The sequence below is a fragment of the Macrosteles quadrilineatus genome, unplaced genomic scaffold, assembly GCF_028750875.1.
Source record: "Macrosteles quadrilineatus isolate MER2022 unplaced genomic scaffold, UCM_ALF_1.0 Scaffold_31__1_contigs__length_1484076, whole genome shotgun sequence".
Classification (NCBI taxonomy): Eukaryota; Metazoa; Arthropoda; class Insecta; order Hemiptera; family Cicadellidae; genus Macrosteles; species Macrosteles quadrilineatus.
This window is the reverse complement of record NW_026542624.1, coordinates 1,142,466-1,163,871: the sequence shown is the minus strand read 5'-3', so window position 1 is coordinate 1,163,871 and position 21,406 is coordinate 1,142,466. Positions and strand designations below refer to the sequence as shown.

Sequence of the window (21,406 nt, the reverse complement as noted above, 5' to 3'; positions counted from 1 at the left end):
GATTACCGACATGCTTGGTAATAACCAAGCAGATGCTGTCCCCAAAACCATAGACCGTTGATAAAACACGGATTAAAACCGAACCATAACCAAATCTGGCCCAGAATCTCGTGAGCGTGATTTGTGCGTGTTTCGAAGGTCGGTTTCTACCGCGGGTCCCACAGTTGTTTGGAACGTCTGCTGACCCATGAGAGATGGGACTTGTTTCTCACGTTCCGTAGATAAATAAAGTACATTCACTTTCACTTATACGTGCTTGGATTTTGTTGCAAAATATAATAATTTGATCAATTTCTCTCAGATTGAAGTTTTAGTGAGTGTTCCATATACCACCGATGAATAGTAGGCCTATTCATAGTTGTATTGGATCTTGGGCCTGAACACTGTTTTTTTTTTTGTTTTTTTTACTTATCTTTGTAGGTGTTTGAATTTTGTTAGGAATTTCTCGGTGGTTGGAGTAGACCTTAGTCTGTAAACTATAAAATTAGTTTATAAATGTCTCTGAAAAATGGAGATAGTAAGTACCACGTAGAATCGATGAATAGTCTACATTTACTTTCACTTAGACGTTCTAGGGTATTCAGGGTAGGATCCAATTTAAAGTGACCTTATTGATTTCTCTATCGAATGTCACGATGCCCGAGATATACAACAAAGTGTATTGTAACCATTGTAACTCCAGAAAGTCTAAACTACTGGTGCAAAACCCATTATTTTTCCCACAAAATAAAATAACACCATATTCTATTCACGCTCTATTTTTTTTTTCAAGACAAACAAAAAGTTTAAATTCTCGATACAATTTAAAATATTTAACTAAAAAATCTACTCGTCGACATACGAAGACCAGTCTGCCCTAGGTCTCTGGCCCAATTAAGATTCAAAGACGAATCCCACCACAAACAAGTTTACTCTTCTAACAAGTAAAAAACCAGGACAACTCTAACATCAAACGGTTGCGTTTAATTGGGCGGTTTTAATCGAACCTCGAAACGAAATAATTAAAGATAAATCAAGGAAGACGTTGTTTGGTTCGTGCAGATATGTTAATCAGAGAATTCAGTTGTCAACGAGTTAATTCAGCGAATCGTTATCCTACTACCTTTATCGAAACGAGAACATCGATTTTGTTTTGACTGGAGGATTGTAATTCGTATTTAGGGCAGTTCGGTGTTCTGAATATATTAGTGGGCTTACACTCAATAAAACAACCTTCCTCGCGTTTGGAGGTTCAGTAAAACCGAAAACCTGAAGAATAATAATTACTCAAACTGGTCTCGTAATGGTGAATTTACATCGTGCTGCAAGATTTCAAAACAGAAACACGAGTTAAACATGTCTAATGTGTAAATGGAGATTTTCCTGCACGCATTAATAATTAATGCAGTCGAATGAATGAGTTGGAATATAAGCATTGACTCTGGATAATGCTAGAATACACTTCTCGTTCTTTTTTAAAATCCGTAATATTTTTATTTCATGTTTACCTATTGGGTTTGATGATGATTGTAGTAGTTCGATCTATATCGATCACAACTTACCGTCTTGTGTATTTACCATCCTGTAAGTAACCAATATAAGTAAAAATAAATATTTTAAGTGTTATTTTACTTTTTTTATTTACATTAATTTCATGTTTATACGTTAATGTTGAATAACTTTTCTCCCATCCAAGCTTAAAACTTCCTGCCTTATGCTATAGTAGAATAAATCATATTAAATCTTTGGTTTTAATATGAAAGAACAAGCATTTGCTCACAAATGAATCATTCTGATTGATAAATTTACAAGAGTGTTAACAAATATTTGATTACATTCAGTTATTTTATCAAGACAAAGGTTTATTGGTTGTGTATGTAATTTTGACTCTGTTAACAATAAAAAAAAACAGGTATGCAATTCCAAGTTTTAACTAAACAAAATGCGTTTTCTCGGTAGTGTGGAAATATTCATAAATACCGATATATTACATGTTATACCCTGCCAGGTGAACTCCTGGGTAATTTTATGCTCGTTCTGAGAGACGTAAATAATTTAATATTTACAGCCACTTACTGGTAAATTTATTTACCGCTTCCACAATTTACTGGCTCCTTAATAGTCTATGTCTGCCACTTTTCTACTAAATTTCCTAGAGCATGTGTGCCTTCCGTTAGACAGATTAAAATCAAACTTTGAGGTGATAATTTTAATCGAATTTATGTTATCATTGAATCCATGTATAATGATGTTTAATCCATGTATAATAATGTAATAATCGGTTTCGACAAACTTTGTTTGCAATACATTTTTCTAACTTAAAATGAACATTCCGAAATGTAAAATACGTAGATAGCCATTAACGTTTGAACATACCTTCAGGACAGAGAATAGCTAGTTCGAATAGAGGAGATGCAAGGGACTAGACGATAGAAAATTGAAAAACTCACAAAAAAAGTCTCATATTTCCCCATGGGATGAAAGATTAGTCTGGACCATTTAAGGGTATTGGTTCAATCCATTTCATACGTTTATAAACAAGAAACAAAAAATGATACATAACATTTCCCCAATTTTAAAATTCGGTGATTTAAAGCTTTAACACTTTATTGTGTAAAGTTTGCAGTCACATTTTACCTATAGGCCGTTCTCAGACGTTTTAGAAAACTTTACATAATCTGCTACCGGATTAAGTCCGTTATGTAGGGTTAATTTATGAGCAGCTCCTAAGTTACAATTTAAATATAATGGCGGACGGTCGAATCGCACGTTCACGGATCGAGGACCAACTCGTCCCATAAATATGTGATGTGTGAATTGCTTGTCTCGCTCTCCACTAGCCGGTAACCTTTACGCCACCTGTGATTTACAAGCTTATATATATTTCGAGAAGCCATTAAAAGTAGTCTGGGTCAAAAGTTTAACTCGATTTATAGGGTCACTGGTGGAAAGGTAGGATATTAGGGAATATATTATCGCAATGTTTTTGATTCGTGGGATAAATTATTCGCTTATATATACTGTATTTGGATTGGCGATTCATGCTACTACAGTACTATGAAATAAATTTATTTTTTAAACATTTGTATTACGTTAGTGTACTTAAAGGTTAATATTTGCATAAATGAAGAGCAAAGAAAATGGAGAATCAATGTACATGTCAATGGGAGTAATGGAGAGTCTGTAAATTATAAAAAAACAATAAACCGTATAAAATCAAAGATGAAACACACACTCGTGATAGGCCTACTATACATTTATTATTTAGGACCAGCTGAAAATTAGTTTAATCCATGTTTCTCTCCAGCATTTAGGCACGATTTAGCATTTCTTGCATATTTCATTTTTTCCTAATTTTAAACTATTCTGATAAAACCCGACTTCAACTTTTGCTTTTTTGGTATTATCAAAACTCCCACTTTAAAATTCACCCTGAAGTGAAAGAGAAACATTTTATCCAAATTAGCTTACTCAAGCATGCGTAACCGGGAATGAAACTCATTTGAAAACAGACTTCAGAACTAACTGTTGGGCGAGAAGTCTGCCAAAAGTTTACAAAATCAATTAATAAACTTCGTGATATCAAATTTACGAATGATTGAAACAAAGACAACCAGGAATGATAACCCATCATATTTTAGTTTTTCAACAGAGGTTTAAGTTTCGACAAGGAGCGTCACTCATCAGAGCATCTTTTAAATACCGTAGAAGTTATTTGAAAAACTAAAACAGAAATACAGTACTGTAGTAGTATTTCTTTCATTTTCAAACACGCAGTAGAATGGCGATCGGTCGATAGTTATAGTCTGATTTTTACCGGAGTGCGGCTGGAGCTCAGCCCTACCTGCGAGGGACCCGACTCACGCACGCACACTCACCACCGTCCTAATAGCCTGAAAGCCCCGATCCCCTATTCACTAAGTAGAAATATAACATCTGTTGTATGATACCTCAAAATTGCAATTCATTTGATGTTAGATATACAGTAAAATGGTTAGTGTTAATACATTTGTTGTTTAATTCAATGAAAAATGAGTCCAAACACGAAATGGTTATGACAAGTAGCTAGCTAATCAAAGCGTGTTAAAATATTCGTAGCTTTTACACTTTATAAGCAAAATATATATTTTTTGGTATCATTTTACTAAGCATTTTGAGCTTAAGTCAAAAGCGTTACCAGATTTTTTAACAAACGTAAAATTAAAAAAAATGCATAGTTTAATTTCCGTGAGCCAGCGATGACTCGCGCGGCAGGACAATGGTCCGTCCCACGTCCGTCCTAATCCCTTACGTCTGTGTGTGTGAGGCCTGCGTGTGTGTGAGTAGGGTCGACCCTTCAGCCAGCCGCTTTCCGTCAACAATCACACTATAGTTGCATCACTTGTGATCGGCACACACGCTTTCCTCGACGGCACTGCGGCACTGACCCCCACGACTAAATGGTCTTTAACCTCTTCCACAACTATAGAGTGACCAATCGAATTTTCTTCGGATTCTTTTCCGAATCTCTCCCGTCCGGGAGTGACCTCTATCCGCTGCTCTAATAGACACACGAGCTGTCTGATCTATACCACTTGACGAGAGTGTGGTGTAAGAAAATCGGTGAACATAAATGCTCAACTTTTGACTACCCTTGCTCATGAACTGGTACGTGCTAGACAGCTGATTTTAAAAGGGCTGAGCACATAAAACAACTTTTAATTCCTTCGGACACCTTTGAATAATATTTAATTAGGTTAAACAGGTTAAACCTATATGTGTAAGGGGTTTGTAAAATGATCACTTGTCGGTCTACGACATGGTTAGGGCTTCTAACTGATTGCTCAAATATTTCCCATTAACTATCTTAATCAATTATCACAATAGCACGACACGCTGTCATGTAGAATGAGCTGTAGATGAATAAAAGGCGACGAGTGTAAATCGATTAATGATATAGAATGTGCTTTGTACAAAAATAGAAGACTAGCGTAAAACCCATAAACCAAAACCACCTTTTCTAACCAATCATCAAAATCTTCAAAGCAAATATTAAGCACTACTGTTGTTTTCGTGTTATTAAGACTAACTAACTTTAATACTTATAATTTTACAATGCAAAATAGTGTGCATGAATAGTAACGAGAAAATAGAAGTAAGAGAAAAGAAAATCAAACTAAGTTTCAATCCTAAACATGATTGAATCCAACACCTATAAGTACTTCGGAATTATAATTACAATAATTTAAAAACTATTAACATGTTAATTGATTTACGCAATAAATCATACAGCTTATAAATCCAATTCACAATTACTCGCACCACGTCGCGAATAGACCTTTAGACCTCTACTTATCAAACATCTTCCAGAATCCCGGTTTTCCTTCTTAACCTCCGCGTCGATCGTTTATTTATTTCTAATTATCCCTTGCCATAACCACTTCTTTACTTCTTCGCTGTCTTCTCTTAATACGAGGTAGATAGTGCATATCGAAAACCTGTAATTATTTTAATGAAACAAGTTTTTGCTAGACCCTCCGGGTAATCTCGACGTTTCGCCTGTTACAGTGGAATCTGCACGCCATCCTCAGGCAATTAGCAGCTGATTTACAAATTTGTGAAATGATTGTGGTTCAATGGTCTTGCTTTACAATCAGCTGTACTGTATTCCTAGAGTGTTTATTTTGGAGAAGATTGTTTAGCTGCGAGAAAATATACCATTATGGAAGTCATAGATATCCCCCAGACATTTAATTCGGATTTTAGCAGAGATGGTATTTGATTTCTTTTATGAATTTTCAAAGTAAAATTACAAGAACAGTATTTAAAACCAGAAAAAGGTCTATAATAGACGTTTTAGACATTTTTTACATTGGACATTTATTGATTTACATTTGGTTGTGTAGTGGGTAAAAGTTAACGCTGATGTAATCCTGATAACTAACTGCGAACATCTCGAAGTAACAGTAATACTCTCACTGAACCTTGATAGGAAAAACTATCGGTCTGCTGTAGAACAAGTTTTGTTTCTTAATTTTATTCATCTAAATTAGCCTACCTTAAATATTTAACCTAACATTGTTAGTTTGTTTGTTGTGATTTCTTGTAACTATAATGGAAACTATTAAGGTTAATGTTGGCAAAACGTTCGTTTTTGCTTTAACTAAGACCGAATTTTTTAGATTTTGAGTTTGCAAGTTTCATCCTTTTATCCTAGGAATATACAGAAGGCCAAAAATGTGAAGTACAGTATAGACATATAAACCTAATTGCGCCAAGGTAAACCAAGAGAGATTGCAGATCCTGATTCTCCTGATGATGGTAAATCCCCGAGGCAGGGTTTGTAGGACAGACTTTATCCATGACAGAACAGTCAATTGACCACGAACTGTAGAAGCCATCTGCCTTCGTCCAGTAAGATGAACAAGTATAATATAATTTCAGCAGTTCTGTTTTGCTCTGCAAGCCATAGACAGTTTCCTTTTTATATGGATATTAAAGAAACTTCATGAATATGTTCAATTTGTCAATATCAAAACGTACAGCGAAATTTTGATTATAAATGAGATTATCCAAAATCGGAGAACAATCTCAAAACGTTAGAAGAGTGCTAGTTGAAGGACATCTCTTTTATGATAGTTGTTAGGATGTTGCGTTCTTTTCAATCGTTAAGTGTAAAAACCCGTATGCCTGTTTGACCAATTAATTATTGTTCTAAAAACGCATGCGTAGCAAAACGAGGTAGACAGAGAAGTTGAATAGCATGCTAGTGTATGTCTTCATACAAAACATTGAGATAAATTGTATTTTTTACTCTTAAATGTTATTTCTGTCTCGCAATTTTTTAATCTCGACCTATTTTAAATTTTAGCCACACATTTAATTGAATCTGTGCAAACGAGCTTTTGGAAAATTAACTCCATAAATCGTGACCTGAATTAAACTTCTCTAAACTCGCGATATAACTCAAAACTCTGCTAATGAGGGCCTAACAAACTCGGGAGCGTTGACCGGTGTCAAACATAACATGGTTTACGATGGTGAGGAATTCGCCGCCGAAGTCGTAAATAATTGCGATCGTTGTAAAAAGTGGGTGACAGCCGCAATGAAGAGGTTCGGCTGATCAGCGGCATTTACATAACAAGCGGACTGACGGATTTACCGCTGGTCACGTGGTCGGCACGCGTACCTCTGGAGTCGCTCAGGGATCTGTTTCAATGTATTTGCCAGTAAACAATGGCTACCATCAAGGATATATTCTAGAGCCATAATGTCCTCAAAAACCCATCCGAGAACTTTGTTGTCTGGAATTGGGATTCCCCATTGTGTGCTTGTTGATTTTCAATTTGGTCCATCAATGATTTGCTCCAGAGCCATGTTAACTACTGGAGTCACTCAGGGGTTTGTTATAGGGCCATTTCTGTTTATTATTGAGGGTTGTTTTTTATTTGTTATTTCAACTGCATATAATATTCATGAGGAATATAAAATGTACAATAAGTAACTACTGTATTAACACTTACTGCGCGACGAAAATAAGAGTTATAACAAACAAATGACACATAACTCAGAGTAAAATAGCTTACAAGAGTAGAAGTAATACCAATACGACACTAAAATAAATTTACAAAAGTTTAACATGTAAATAACATATTAATATCAATGCAACTCCAATGTAAAAATAATATATGTAAATACAACAGCTCTAGATAACGACGATAATACAAAAAAATAAAAGAAATGAAATTGAAGTTCAGTGAGAAAGACACATGTGTATGAGTATTAAAGTTTATTTTATTTAAGAACACTATGAATAAAACTCCTGTAATAAATTTTGCTTCATGTACTACTCCCGTATCATACAGTACTATGCAAACGTCGCTATGCAGTACTTAAATCGTTAAACTGTTATTTATAAAAAACAGTAGTTTAAAATAATATTTTGGGTTCAAAGATATTATTTTGAAAATATGCAAAATATCAAAAGAACTTTTTAATTATTTTTAAAGTTTTTTATACTTTAAACGATCGAGTATTAAATAAACCTATTGATTCCCGAAATAAAATCATGACAAATCCTTAACTGGCTGCTTAACCTAGAAAAGTGTAATAAATGATAATCACCCTTCAATAAAACAGAGCAAACAACTACCAGACTATTCAATTAACCTATCTGAAACACTCGCTCCGATTGAGGAAACTACGGCCTATTATTTATTCCAGTTCTGGATACACTAGTAGACATGAACTCTGGCAAGAAGCTGGTGCAAAAAACTGACCACCGCGCCAAGTTTCAAGTCCTCAGTCAGCTGTCATGCGCAGTGGCCGGACTAGTGCTAGTGCGCATGCGCTGAGCCCGCGAGGCGCACTTCGACAATTACGCCAATTCCTTCCTCGTTAAGCAATAGTTTTTGCTCGATTCGTCACTTTGCCGACACACATTCGCCCAACGCTAGATGTATCGAGTAATACGTTGTACACTGGTTTTACCTGTTTAACAGCCTTCGGTCAACCTCTCCGATTTTTCCTAACTGCGGCAATTTACGGTGTTCCCGATTTCAGGTAATTCTTTGTACGGTACTTGATGGAATCTATTAATTGCATGGTAAGTGGCAATTGAATTAATGTTTGAGACTGCTGGGAATGTTCACTACTCCGGTGGGATTGTTTGAGCAATAATTTAGTGTAGGTTTACAAATATGTCTTATGAAAATTGGTGAGATACTCTGATGAACATAATTTACTTTACACAGAACACTTTACCATGAGGGTAAGATATGTTAAAAATTGATATTTTATTCATAATTTTAAATAAAATAAAACTATACCGTATTCGTTTTGTGCTAAATTTTCATGAATAGTGTCAATAGTTAAGTCAACGCCAACAGGGACAAACAACTTTTAACGAAAGTATACTTTTCACCACACTATGATGTTTTTAGCTGTTTTACATACGTTAATTGGTGGCTGAAAGTTACGTTTTGCTGACCATGCCAGCTGTCAACGTCATTTGGGGACCGAGCAGGTTTTTACATCCCTAGGGCTGCAAAATCAGCTGCCCGCTTACTTAAAACATTAATGCATATTAAATACACAATCCGTATACATAGAATTGCAAAAAAATTTTTTTATTGTCACCGCTGCCTAGCAACTATTTATTATTATTTTTGCTAATTCCTCAAATTATTTCTTCACATAACCTTAAAGTTGTAGTTGTGTTGACTATCAGAGTGCATTAGTATTATGGTGAATAGTGGTAATAAAGTATAGTGTGGTGAAAAATAGTGTTCGTATCACGGATCGAAATGGTTTGCAGCTCGATCGTAATGCCTGGCCTTCGTATCGACTTCGTCTCGAACTTAAACACTATCTCGAGCCAGCAAAACCTGATTTTCAGCCCTAGGTACGAAATATACTAATAAAAACAAGACTGTTAGTTTAATAAGTTAATAATTCAAATGTCAATAAATTTGCTCAAATTTTCTCCTGATTCCACTGCAGATTGTTAAGCACTGTTGCTAAGCATCTGGAAAGAATGTTGAAACATAACTTACAAACATGATCCCAAAGCGTATCTAACTACAGCTAAGTAAATTTCCAACACAACACGACTTATGTAAATCTGCAATACGTGTTGCCATTCCAATCAGCCAGTATTTATATGCACACAATCGGTTGCAGGTTGCAACTATATTCCGGTTTGCGGGACAAGTTCCGTTGCATTTACATACAATCAGGGAACCGCCCTTGTCTGAGGTCTCGTATCCACTTATCTAGATAGTTATCTGTGATAAGCTGAACATCTTGTTCCACCGGAACACTGTTTCGGGCTCAGATGTTCTATTAGTGACCTTTGGTCTGACTCTGATGGAATCCGAATGCTCCAGAACGATCGGAATCATAATAGTTTCTTTTGTTCTGATCATTTTTGTGGCGTAAAGTCGCGGAGGAGGGAAGATACCTAGAATAGAGACTAAAATGGCATTGCAATAAATGTTATTACCAACTAACTATACATCCCATCTATATCGATAATCATAACAAATTAGCTCATAATAGTAGCTATGTGCTCAATTAGAGCATATAGTTGAATGAGACAATCGCAATGTGTTATACCATTGAAATAATATAACTATTCTACATTATATTTGTCTCTTTTTATTTTTCGATACTTTCACAATTTTTGACGTGACATAAAAGAAGCAATAGTTAACTGTAAGTTGTTTTTCGTTCAATTTAATTTTAATTGAGCATTCATCACAAAGAATATAAAATACATATGGAATAATGGACCACCAATAAACGTCAAACAACGTTAGTACTTTTTAACAAATCCGTACCTAATTGTTCCTTATGGCAACACAGTTTAAAAACACAAAGAGTTCTCTGGACTGACATGACATTTGTATCCGGGTTTGGTATTTGTTAAATATCTCTATTAACTACCCGAAATATCGAAAAGCGGGTTTAGTTGATGTGTTATTTAACAGAAAAGACATAAAAACTGTGCGACTGTTTCAGGAAACCTTGAAGGGAAAGGAATTTGCAAAGTATAAAAACCCAGAACAGCTAATTAGGCGAATTCCACGAATTCAATTATCAGAGCGGATTTTCGGCAGATTTTAGCAGACGAATACTTAGTTAATGCTCGAATTTATGACTGCAGTAAAGATTTCAGGGTAATCGAAATCGTTACAGTTGGAAGGCATTATTTTGGGAAGCTGATAAGTTAACCAAAGTTGAAAACCCCTCAAATAATTTACCTTAGTCAAATTGGGCCGTAAACATTAATTCACTGTGGATTGTGATTACTTGATTTTTCATCTAATGACAATCCTTATCTGTTGACTCCCTACAGTTTGACTCATGTATTTCCAAATATAGTGATAAATTTCAATTATTTGGAATTAAACCAACCGTTTCTTGAATATACAACACAGCGTTCATCAACAGACAATAAATTGAATCCCCCATTAACACAAATGTGCACTCAGCGAGACAAGTGCAAGTTTGAAATGTTTAACTTTCACTTGCAGCTTGCAGAACGTCAAGCCAAGCGAGCTTCAATGACACCAGACAAGGCGATTCTTCTCAGAACTCGTCTGAAGAAAGCAGTTTGTTTTGTGGAGAGTAGGCTAATGGAGCGGGTAGGGAAAGGGCATTTTGATCATCTCGACAATCTAAGGAATATAGATGTGTTGCGAAGGTTTCATTGACTGCGAAAGTTCCAAGTCCTCAACTAGTGGTAACATGGAAAAGTAATATTGAGTCACTCTTCAAATAGTTTACGCAAAATATGTTGTGAGTGGGTAAGCGCGACACGGAATAGTTTTATCCTTATATTCATAACGGTGGTAATTATAGTGTGTGTTCTCTCTTTAGGCATGCTATTTAAGTTTACACTATACTTGATGAAAACAAGTTAAGTTATTTGTATACTGTGATAGGATTAACCCTTAATGTAACAAAAATCAGTTTCAATTCTTTTAAATGTAGTAGTGAGAGATTGACACTTTGATACAAAGATGAAATCAATAGTGTAGAGCGAGGTTAGACTTTACTAAGCTGAGTTCTCGTTTTGACTAAATGAAAATAACTAGATTATTAATTTAGGTTCTAGAATATATTTTCTGTTCAGTAGAAAAAAGTATAAACAACTTGAATTATTAGTCTAGCTCACTAGCTAGACTAGAAGTAGCTAAGCATTGACCACATGCATTTAGAAGCAGCGTTTCTGAACTTGGCAATACTGAAAACATAATTATTACATATAGTGGAAGAATATTAGGAAAATCGACCTAACAAATTCGAACTACCTAGAAATTTTGCACAGCTGTTAAGTAAGCCATGTTCTTGAAAATGTCAAAAGTCCCCGGAAATCCCTGCTGTGCTTCAGCCGCCATCTTGGAAAATGGCGGCCAATTTTCACTTTTTTGACAATATTTCCCAAACTATTGGTATTAGAGAATTTTTGTAAATACAAAAGTTAAAGAACGTCTAAAAATACACAATTTGTATACTACAAGGTTTGCTCTATCTCTAACGGCTATTGAGATAAATAATAAAAATAGTTTTAAATTTAAAATTCCCATGTTATTCTTATGAAGGAAAAGAAAATTGTTGCAGTTTGCTTATTTATGGATATATTTTTATCAAACTTGGCAAACTTATTTATTTTATACAAAGCTAATGATATTTAACATAATTACACACTTTATAACCCTTCCAATAGCAGTAAACGTAGTACTTGTTAAATTTAAAGTTATTTAAATAGGGATTCTATCTTTCATTTTTAGGTATTAATTTAATAAAAACCCAGGCAGGCAAATGGAAATTCATTTTTAGACACGATTGTTAATTTTTCCTTATTAGTATTAAAGAGAAATGGAAAATAGTGGCCGATTTTTTTTTAATGACTCCTTGATTGTCAACATTATCAAAAATTACCAAGAGCTAATTAATATTCGCTACTAAAAACTGAAAAAAAATGTTTGTATTTTGTTTATTGATATTGGCAGCACTTTTTTTACAGGAATATTTGACTTGTTCATTGTTAGTCAGCTGACAGTATAATAAAGTATGATAGCTGAGAATGTTTGTTTGTTTTACAGATTCTGAAGTTATTTAATAAGAACGAAAGGCTTAAGTGTGTTCGTGTTTATTTGAAGTTGTTTTATTATTTTTCTGTGTACATTGTTAACGTTGTGTGATATATATAACCATGCCAGTGTCATTTAATTAAACATGAAATGCGCAATATGTGAAGTAGAAATTGAAGAAGATTTTCAGTAGCGAATATTATTTAGCTCTTGGTAATTTTTGATAATGTTGACAATCAAGGAGTCATTTAAAAAAATCGGCCACTATTTTCCATTTCTCTTTAATACTAATAAGGAAAAATTAACAATCGTGTCTAAAAATGAATTTCCATTTGCCTGCCTGGGTTTTTATTAAAATAATACCTAAAAATGAAAGATAGAATCCCTATTTAAATAACTTTAAATTTAACAAGTACTACGTTTACTGCTATTGGAAGGGTTATAAAGTGTGTAATTATGTTAAATATCATTAGCTTAGTATAAAATAAATAAGTTTGCCAAGTTTGATAAAAATATATCCATAAATAAGCAAACTGCAACAATTTTCTTTTCCTTCATAAGAATAACATGGGAATTTTAAATTTAAAACTATTTTTATTATTTATCTCAATAGCCGTTAGAGATAGAGCAAACCTTGTAATATACAAATTGTGTATTTTTAGACGTTCTTTAACTTTTGTATTTACAAAAATTCTCTAATACCAATAGTTTGGGAAATATTGTCAAAAAAGTGAAAATTGGCCGCCATTTTCCAAGATGGCGGCTGAAGCACAGCAGGGATTTCCGGGGACTTTTGACATTTTCAAGAACATGGCTTACTTAACAGCTGTGCAAAATTTCTAGGTAGTTCGAATTTGTTAGGTCGAATGGCATTTGAATCCCTAAAATTCCTGGACTAATATGTAATTGTGACCACGAAATAACACCTATAACCACTTTTAACCTCGTGACCTTTTAAATTTGGACTGTCACCAAGTCACGTGACTCGACATTAACCAATGGCTGGAGGGTCCAGGTTCATTACTGCACTCATCACATGTTATTGATGGCAGCGGTAATGAGACCTCACAAACACAAAAGTAACTGCAGACGTCCATTTGTCATAGCGAAATTGCCTTTTGCACAAATCTTGAATAATTTCTGTACAACTTGGGAAGACATGAACTTTAAAACAAGATTGATGTTCTGTAAACTCCGTATGTAGACTGGTGGATTGGTCCTTTCAGATCAATTCAATTATTTTCATCAAATTTATCTGGTTTGACCTACATGCTTTACGAAAAGGTAAGAAGGAATGTTAGAGCCGCTATAGTGTAACCGGAATTGTTGAAAGATAAACCAGAGCCTCAAGGACCATGACTGGAACAAAACTCCAACATTTGCCATGTAAGCACTAGAATGAAGACTCTTCACCAAGTCAACGGCTGAAGTCGCTCGTACGTCATGACTACATCTCAACTTCAGGTCTTGGTGTAAGGAAAAAACGTAGATTTGGTATTCTTCCTACCAGTCCAATAGGCTACTGAGACTCATATTATACTATTAATCAACTAATTGTCTTGGAATATATGCAACTTGGTATCTGTTTGAATAGGGTTTTACTAATTTTAAACATTGTCTGCACTTCATTCCAACAATTTGTGACCCCCTATACTCAAGAATTTATTGTATTAAATTAAAAATACTACCATGTAATTATATATTTAGACCAAGGAGCTTTATAAAGCACTAAAAATAGTGCTGGCAGTACTCAGGTAATTTTATACCTTTTATAGTAAAAATAGTGTACCAATTTCACATACTCTACATGGAATTGCAACAATTATCTGTAGCCAAGTGACCCTTGTGAAGTCTTTAAATGTTTTAAAAGGGAATTTGCAGACAAAAACTATAAGGACTCATTTTGTTACTTAGCTAAATTAAGCTTTCCAACCCAATTGTTGTGTTGCTTGTGGAGTCAGGCTATTTTACCTAGTGTGGCTATTTTATCTATTTTACTCAGTGTTTTACCAAAGAAAAAGGGCAATGTTTAATTGATTAAACGAATCATTGACCGAGTTTCAGCACCCAAGTCACAAGACTGATGTGTTACTTGTCCTCTGTGGCGTAAACACCGAGTACTCACCGTGAATATCGTCGACGCAGATATGAAGGTCGTCCCTGAAGACAGGAAGGTGTTGAAGACATTGACAGGAGCACAAGGAAGACGCTGGCTGAGGTAGCATGGCGGCCGTGCCACTACTTCGGCCTACACATACCTCGCTTGAACACGGCACGTCTGAAAGAAAAGAAAACATACATTAGTAACAAAGTCTGTATTGGTTATCTCGTCTGCAGTAATATGTCTTTCTCAAAGTCCCGAATATTCCGGATTAAGGAGCGTTAGTGCTCCTAGCCTCCTAGCCTGTTCCTGCCTGCTTCTTAGTGGTCTTGGTGTAAGGGGATGTGCATAATTTTGGTTGCAGCAGATGGGGTTTGTGTGTGTAACTGAATATTAGGAAACTAAAGAACCCTCATGCAGTTTGCTTGGTTTTTATCGTACACATTTTGAGATTACGGTATTCTTCTGTCCATGCTAATTGTTTGGTTTAGCTGACGAGGCCAAAACATATAACGGTTATTGTGATCACCTAAGTAAGAAAGTACCAAAGTCCTACATATACTTCAACCAAGAATCGGTTTTATTTGGAAAAATGATATTTCTATCAATCTGCTCTACACAAACATTCTTCTCTGACATAATTGTTTTTAGAAAAAATGTACACTTCTTTTTGGACCTGGTCTAACCACTCATCAAACCTAAAATGTTAGAATCCTTCAAAGACGATGACCGTCCCAAATGAACATGTAAGCCACCATGGGTCGTCGCCCTTGATATAAACTGGCCGCAATTAAGCGATGTTACATTAAAACTGGCCGTAGTCATAAATCCCCAGTCGCCAGTCATTGCTTCGTCATCTTGACTGACCCATGGACAGCATGCGGGAAATGGCGGTAACGTACGGGACTGGTGTTTGTTTGCTCGGGAACGTAAATGTCCAACGGTATTTTGTTCCTAGGTAGGTACAGATAATATGACATGTGTCAAGGCGTGTAGTATCCTTGAGTAGAGAACCTATTGGCTATTGATCCAACAATGGATGGTAAAACTCTGAATGAATCTACTCTAGTCAGCTGATCCGAATATAAACTCAGTTGTCAATACGGTTTCGGTTTACGAATCAACCAAAATTGCAAATGTTCGATAGGTATTCTGAAAGGAACTCTTTATGTCACATTTTTGGCACCTAAAGACAGAACTAGTTTTTTTTCGAAACCCAGGTTCTGTTCGATGATATGATCAATCAAATGCCACATGGATCCTGTTCATGATTATGATAGCATCCTTCAGATATAAAAGCGAGTATTATAAATACGTAAAGAAAAACAAGTAGTCTTATGTACAAATGCCGAAACTTATTTCAGGGGACGGGTTATAAAATTAATAAATACTTCGTAGCCATTTTAAAATTGTAAAATTTGATCAACTACCTTATGGATATTATTCTTCGAATTTGTATCAGGTCAGTTATGCAAATCTAGTTGGGAATACAGAAACAAATTATGATGCAGGATAACTATATTCCATAACTAGTTATTCTAATTGTGTAGGAAATACAGTTTACATAAAATATCGGTACTCTAAATACAAAAATGATCACAGAAGAACATAAACAAATTATTTGCGCATGCCTAACTGTTAGACTATAAGAATGTGGCATGTTTAAGCATCAAAATCAACTGTAAATTCTGCTCATTTAGAAACTATTTAAACATAATTAGTCGGAATTGCACTATTTATATTTTCTTCTCGGCGAGAAAAACAGTATAAATGACAGCTCTGGCTAATGAGAAACTTGTTCTGATGATTAGACCTTCCATTGGCGGCGTTTAGAACTGGAGCAACTGCTTCATGGACAGTTGGCTAGTTTCTTGTTGAATGCTGCTCGTGCGATGACCAGTACATAAAGCGAGATTTATATGTTCATTGCTCTGATGTCCAAGGAACATGCGAAAGGAACATTCATTTCTTAATCAAATAATTTGCAACTTAGACCGTCTTTTTTACTAACATAGTTACTAGCGTTGTATCAATAGTCAAAGCTGTATCAATGAAGCTTGTATCAATAAACAAAAGAATTATGCTTAACCTTTTATTTACTAATTTACTCTATAATTTTGGAAAACAGCGTGTAAATGGGAGTATTTAACTATGCATGGTGACTTTAAGCACTATGTGTAACTTTGATTTTCAAGCAAAGATGGTTAGTAAAACCACAATGACTATAATAGTAAGATATGGAACGGCTGAATAGTCAGTGACAGAGACCATTGATTATGACGGTAATCATGTCACAGAATAAATTGGACAGGATTTCGGTTGTTTTCTATACATAATAGTTTGAACTGCCTCCACAAAATTTGGTTCCTCCCCAATCTTTTAGCACGTAACATGTATAAACTTTAAATTTGGACACGGTTCGTACTCTATGACGGAGTTGTTTGATGTATTAATGCATGAAACAAATGTTCCCAAGCAGTAAAATTAACACCTGCTTGTAGAGGATGGTTTTGGCTTCTACCAAGCATTATCCTTCATCAAGGCCCTAAAATAATAATCTTGCGAAGACACCCCATCAAGGGGATTCATTGTTACACCTCTCATGCTTTTCTAGTAACCCCTCACTGAACCAATTAAATCTGAGGGCTGAAGAGTTTGGAGAAAAATGATACCATCGTGGCTGCAACATTCCATTTCTAGATTTCCTTTATGAAAGAATCGTAAATCCAACGTGTTTGAACCTTCTAAGAGTCAGATTCATCAAATTCAGATCAGAATTCTGGCTACTAATCCAATTAATGGCATCAGGTTCTCCAAGACCAGCCATGTTTCTTGTGTTCACTTACCCTTTGTAGTGAACATATCCCCTTGGTGCTGCCTGTTGATGGAGTTTGCAATCTTCTTGGCCTCCGCTAGCGTCAGCAGCCAAGCCACCCACCACCACGTCACTCCTAGCCTCATCGCCACGGCATCCTTCACTTGCCACCTGCGGACAAAATATCACAAATTAGTAACGTCCTGTCAGTAAATAAAATCTGAAACTTGCCACCGGGGCACAGATCAGATTTGTGCTTTCAGGATCAAATCAGGAACCTGATACGTGCAATCAAATAAGAAACTTTATACTAAACAAATGATAATCAAACTAAATCAGGAGCTTGCCATCTGTAAACCGAACGTGACGAATCAAACACTAACCTACCAATAATAACACAAAATTTCAGAAACTTTAAGCATGTAAAAAACAACATAACACACTAAAAACCACCCACAAACATAAAAAAATTAAAAAAAGTTTCCTAAAAACGTAAACAGATCAACACCTTTTTCTACCAGCAAACAAAAACCAATCACGAAACATTACATCATGGTACCTTCAAATATCAAAAAGTTAATACCAATAATTGCCACCGGGAATCAAATTTCAATAAAATCTGAAATTTTACACCTGCAAACTTCACCAATTAGCGTGAGAAACGTATACTAACTGCTTCTTTACCAATTACCAGGTGCAAGGTATCTTTAAAGGCCTATCTTTAAAGGTATCTTTAAGTTGGTCTTTCACGGTCTTTCATATTGTTGTATCTGTATGAACCCAGCATTATTTTTGTATGTGGGTTGGTTACAATTTATTTACTTTTTAAAAGTATTTTCGCCTCATCTGACCGTAACTATAGACCTCCTGGATTGCTTGGTGAGTGTTTGGTTCGTGTTAAAAAACCAATAATATTGTTAAGAGCGATGGTTACATTTTTCGTATTGTTATTATATTTCAAACTCGACCAATCATCAATATAGACCGTCATTAATGATCCGAAGACAGTGAACTGTTATCACGGTAGGAGCATACAACGAATAAACACCATCCGTTTGTTTATTTCATAGTATAACTCACGTGTGCAAACCAGTGATAAGATAGTGTAGCCTACCAGTCTCGAAGGTCTCGAATCAGAAATGTCTGTCTTATCAAGCTCAGACGCGACTCTCTTAAGTTGCGTTTTTCGTACATCCTTGTTTTAGAAAACCAAGATAAGAATTGAAAGTAACCACAAAAAAAGTTATCATGGTGCTACCGAACACGTTTCTACATGTGATTTATGTTGGAGTTACAACATCATCCAATTTACTTATTACCTGTTTTATAAAATCATATGTTATATATCTAGTTTTGTTATGATAAAAAAGTAAATAAAAGTTATTATTGTGTGAGTGTTATTAAAGAATAGTTGATTCAATTTTAACAGATTATGAGACTCAATTAAGTGAGGAATATGGAAAGAAATATGAGTAATCACATTGAACTTTTGAACAGAAATAATTATGACACATGGAAAATGCAGATGGAAGCAATTTTAGTTAAAAATGATTTACTTGGGTATGTGTTAGGAACCATTAAAAGGCCTCTAGAAGAAGGTGAAAGAATGACTGCTTGGCTAATCACTGATGCAAAGGCAAAGGCAGATATAATCCTCTCTATCAGCCCAAGCGAATTAAAGCAAGTGAAAGGATGTAACACTTCAGCAGAGATATGGGAAAAATTAAAAGGCATTTATGATTCCAGTGGACCAGCAAGGAAAGCCTTTTTTTGAAGAAGCTAATTTTGGCAAAACTGACACCTGATTATGATGTCAGAGATTACATGAATATGTTTTTTGATGTAGTGGACAAATTAAAAGGAATGGAAATAGATATTAATGAGGATCTTTTGACAATTATTCTTTTGTATTCCCTGTCAGATGAATTTGAAAACTTTAGAATTGCTATTGAAACTAGAGATGCACTGCCTTCTCCTGAAACTTTAAAAATAAAAATTGTAGAAGAGTGGGAAGCGAGAAAAGAACATGGTAAGAAAGAGAGTAGTGAAGCCCTGCTAGGAAAATTTCAGAACAAAGTTAGATTTCAACCAGGAAGATTTTCAAAAGACTCTTATAGAAATAGAACGGAATCAGTTGATTTTCCGTTTCGATGCTTTATTTGTAAAGCGATCGGGCATAAAGCAAAATTTTGTCCCAAAGCAAATAAAGATCAACAAAACGTAGCGATTGCTAAACTAGAAGAAGTAGGACTTAATTCTTCTGTACAAGATGACAGTTATTTTGGAAACTTGTCAATGAAAGATATACAGTGGTGTTTGGACAGTGGATGCACTTCACATATGACTCATGTGAACAGTAAATTTACCAAGTACAAGCCTGCAAATGGAAGAAGTATATCTCTTGCCAACAATTCATCAACTGATGCAAAAGGGGTTGGAACAGTTAATATGAACATTTTAAATGGGAGTACAAATCTAAGCGTTAATTTGTATGACACTTTGTATGTACCAGAACTTCGAACAAACCTGATGTCTGTAGCTAAAATTACTGACCATGGGTATCAAGTTTTGTTTAAAAAAGATGCTGCTTTGATAATAGATCAGAATGGACAGACAAAGATCCATGCGAATAGGTTAAATGGACTTTATTACGTACAAGAGAGTAGTGAAGAAATGAATATAAGCTGTGAAAAATCAAGTCTATTGTCTTGGCACCAACATTTTGGACACTTGAACTTTGGAGACTTGAAAAGATTAATCAATTTAAATATGGTTAAAGGTATTAAAGTGAACACAAAAGAGCTTATTCCACAATGTGAGGTGTGTATTCAAGGAAAATTTACAAAAAGACCCTTTCCTAAAAGTGAAAGAACATCTGAAGTGTTGGACATTATTCACTCTGACATCTGTGGACCAATGAAAACTGAGTCACATGGAAAATCTCAATATTTCATTACTTTTATTGATGATAGCTCAAGATGGGTTGAAGTTTACTTTTTGAAGAAGAAAAGTGATGCATTAGATTCTTTCAAAAAGTACAAGAACAAAGTAGAAAATTTTACTGGAAGAAAAATTAAATATCTTCAAACAGACAATGGAGGAGAGTATGTTAACAGAGAGTTCGATGGATTTTTGAATTGTAATGGTATTCAGAGAAGATTAACATGTAGCGGAACGCCTCAACAAAACGGAGTGGCTGAACGGATGAATCGTACATTAAACGACATGGCAAGATGTTTGCTCATTGAAGCAAATCTTCCTCAAACGTTTTGGGCAGAAGCAGTTGCAACAGCAGCTCATGTTAGGAATAGATGCCCATCAGATGCAATTGATGGTGTATTACCATATCATAGATGGTATAGGAAAATTCCAAATGTTTCATATCTAAAAAAGTTTGGTTGTAAAGGTTTTATCCTAGACAAGACAAATGACAAGTTTCAATCAAGAGCAAAAGAAGGGATATTTGTTGGTTACTCAGATGTATCAAAGGGCTGGAGGATGTGGTTACCCGAAGATAGGAAAATCATTACAACTCGAGATGTAGTTTTTGACACATCTTCCTTTCCACATGTCGATGCAAATCATACTAATTCGAGCTTTAGGGTATTGCCTGTAGACAGTTTACTCCAAAGACATGAAAAGGTCGAAGAAAATCAAAGAAGTGTTCAAGTTGATCAACCAAAAGGTACTGATGAGAAAAATGTACTTGATGATAGGCAAACATCAACAAATGAAACTAAAGAACATATGTCAAATGAAATGGAAGAGATTGAACATGACGAGCCATATATGATTGATGGGGATAATAATGGAGATGATCATCAGAACAATGATATTAACTTGAAAGTAAGAAAATCTGAAAGAAAAACAAAAGGTGTTCCTCCTAACAGACTATCATTAATAGCTCAAGGAAATGTGATTGAACCAAAATCT

The 21,406-nt window shown here is 35.0% G+C and overlaps 1 protein-coding gene across 1 annotated transcript in view; it reads right to left on the bottom strand.

Moving 5' to 3' along the window:
- The window catches only part of LOC129005720 (uncharacterized), a 114,845-nt gene that overhangs the window by 14,267 nt on the left and 79,172 nt on the right, over positions 1–21,406 (bottom strand). The window contains exons 2-3 of the mRNA XM_054434702.1: positions 17,505–17,644; positions 14,683–14,835 (exon numbers count right to left, since the gene is read on the bottom strand). Of these exons, the coding sequence (XP_054290677.1) occupies positions 14,683–14,835; positions 17,505–17,619 (268 nt within the window). The 5' untranslated portion in view covers positions 17,620–17,644. The remainder of the gene's footprint in view (positions 1–14,682; positions 14,836–17,504; positions 17,645–21,406) is intronic.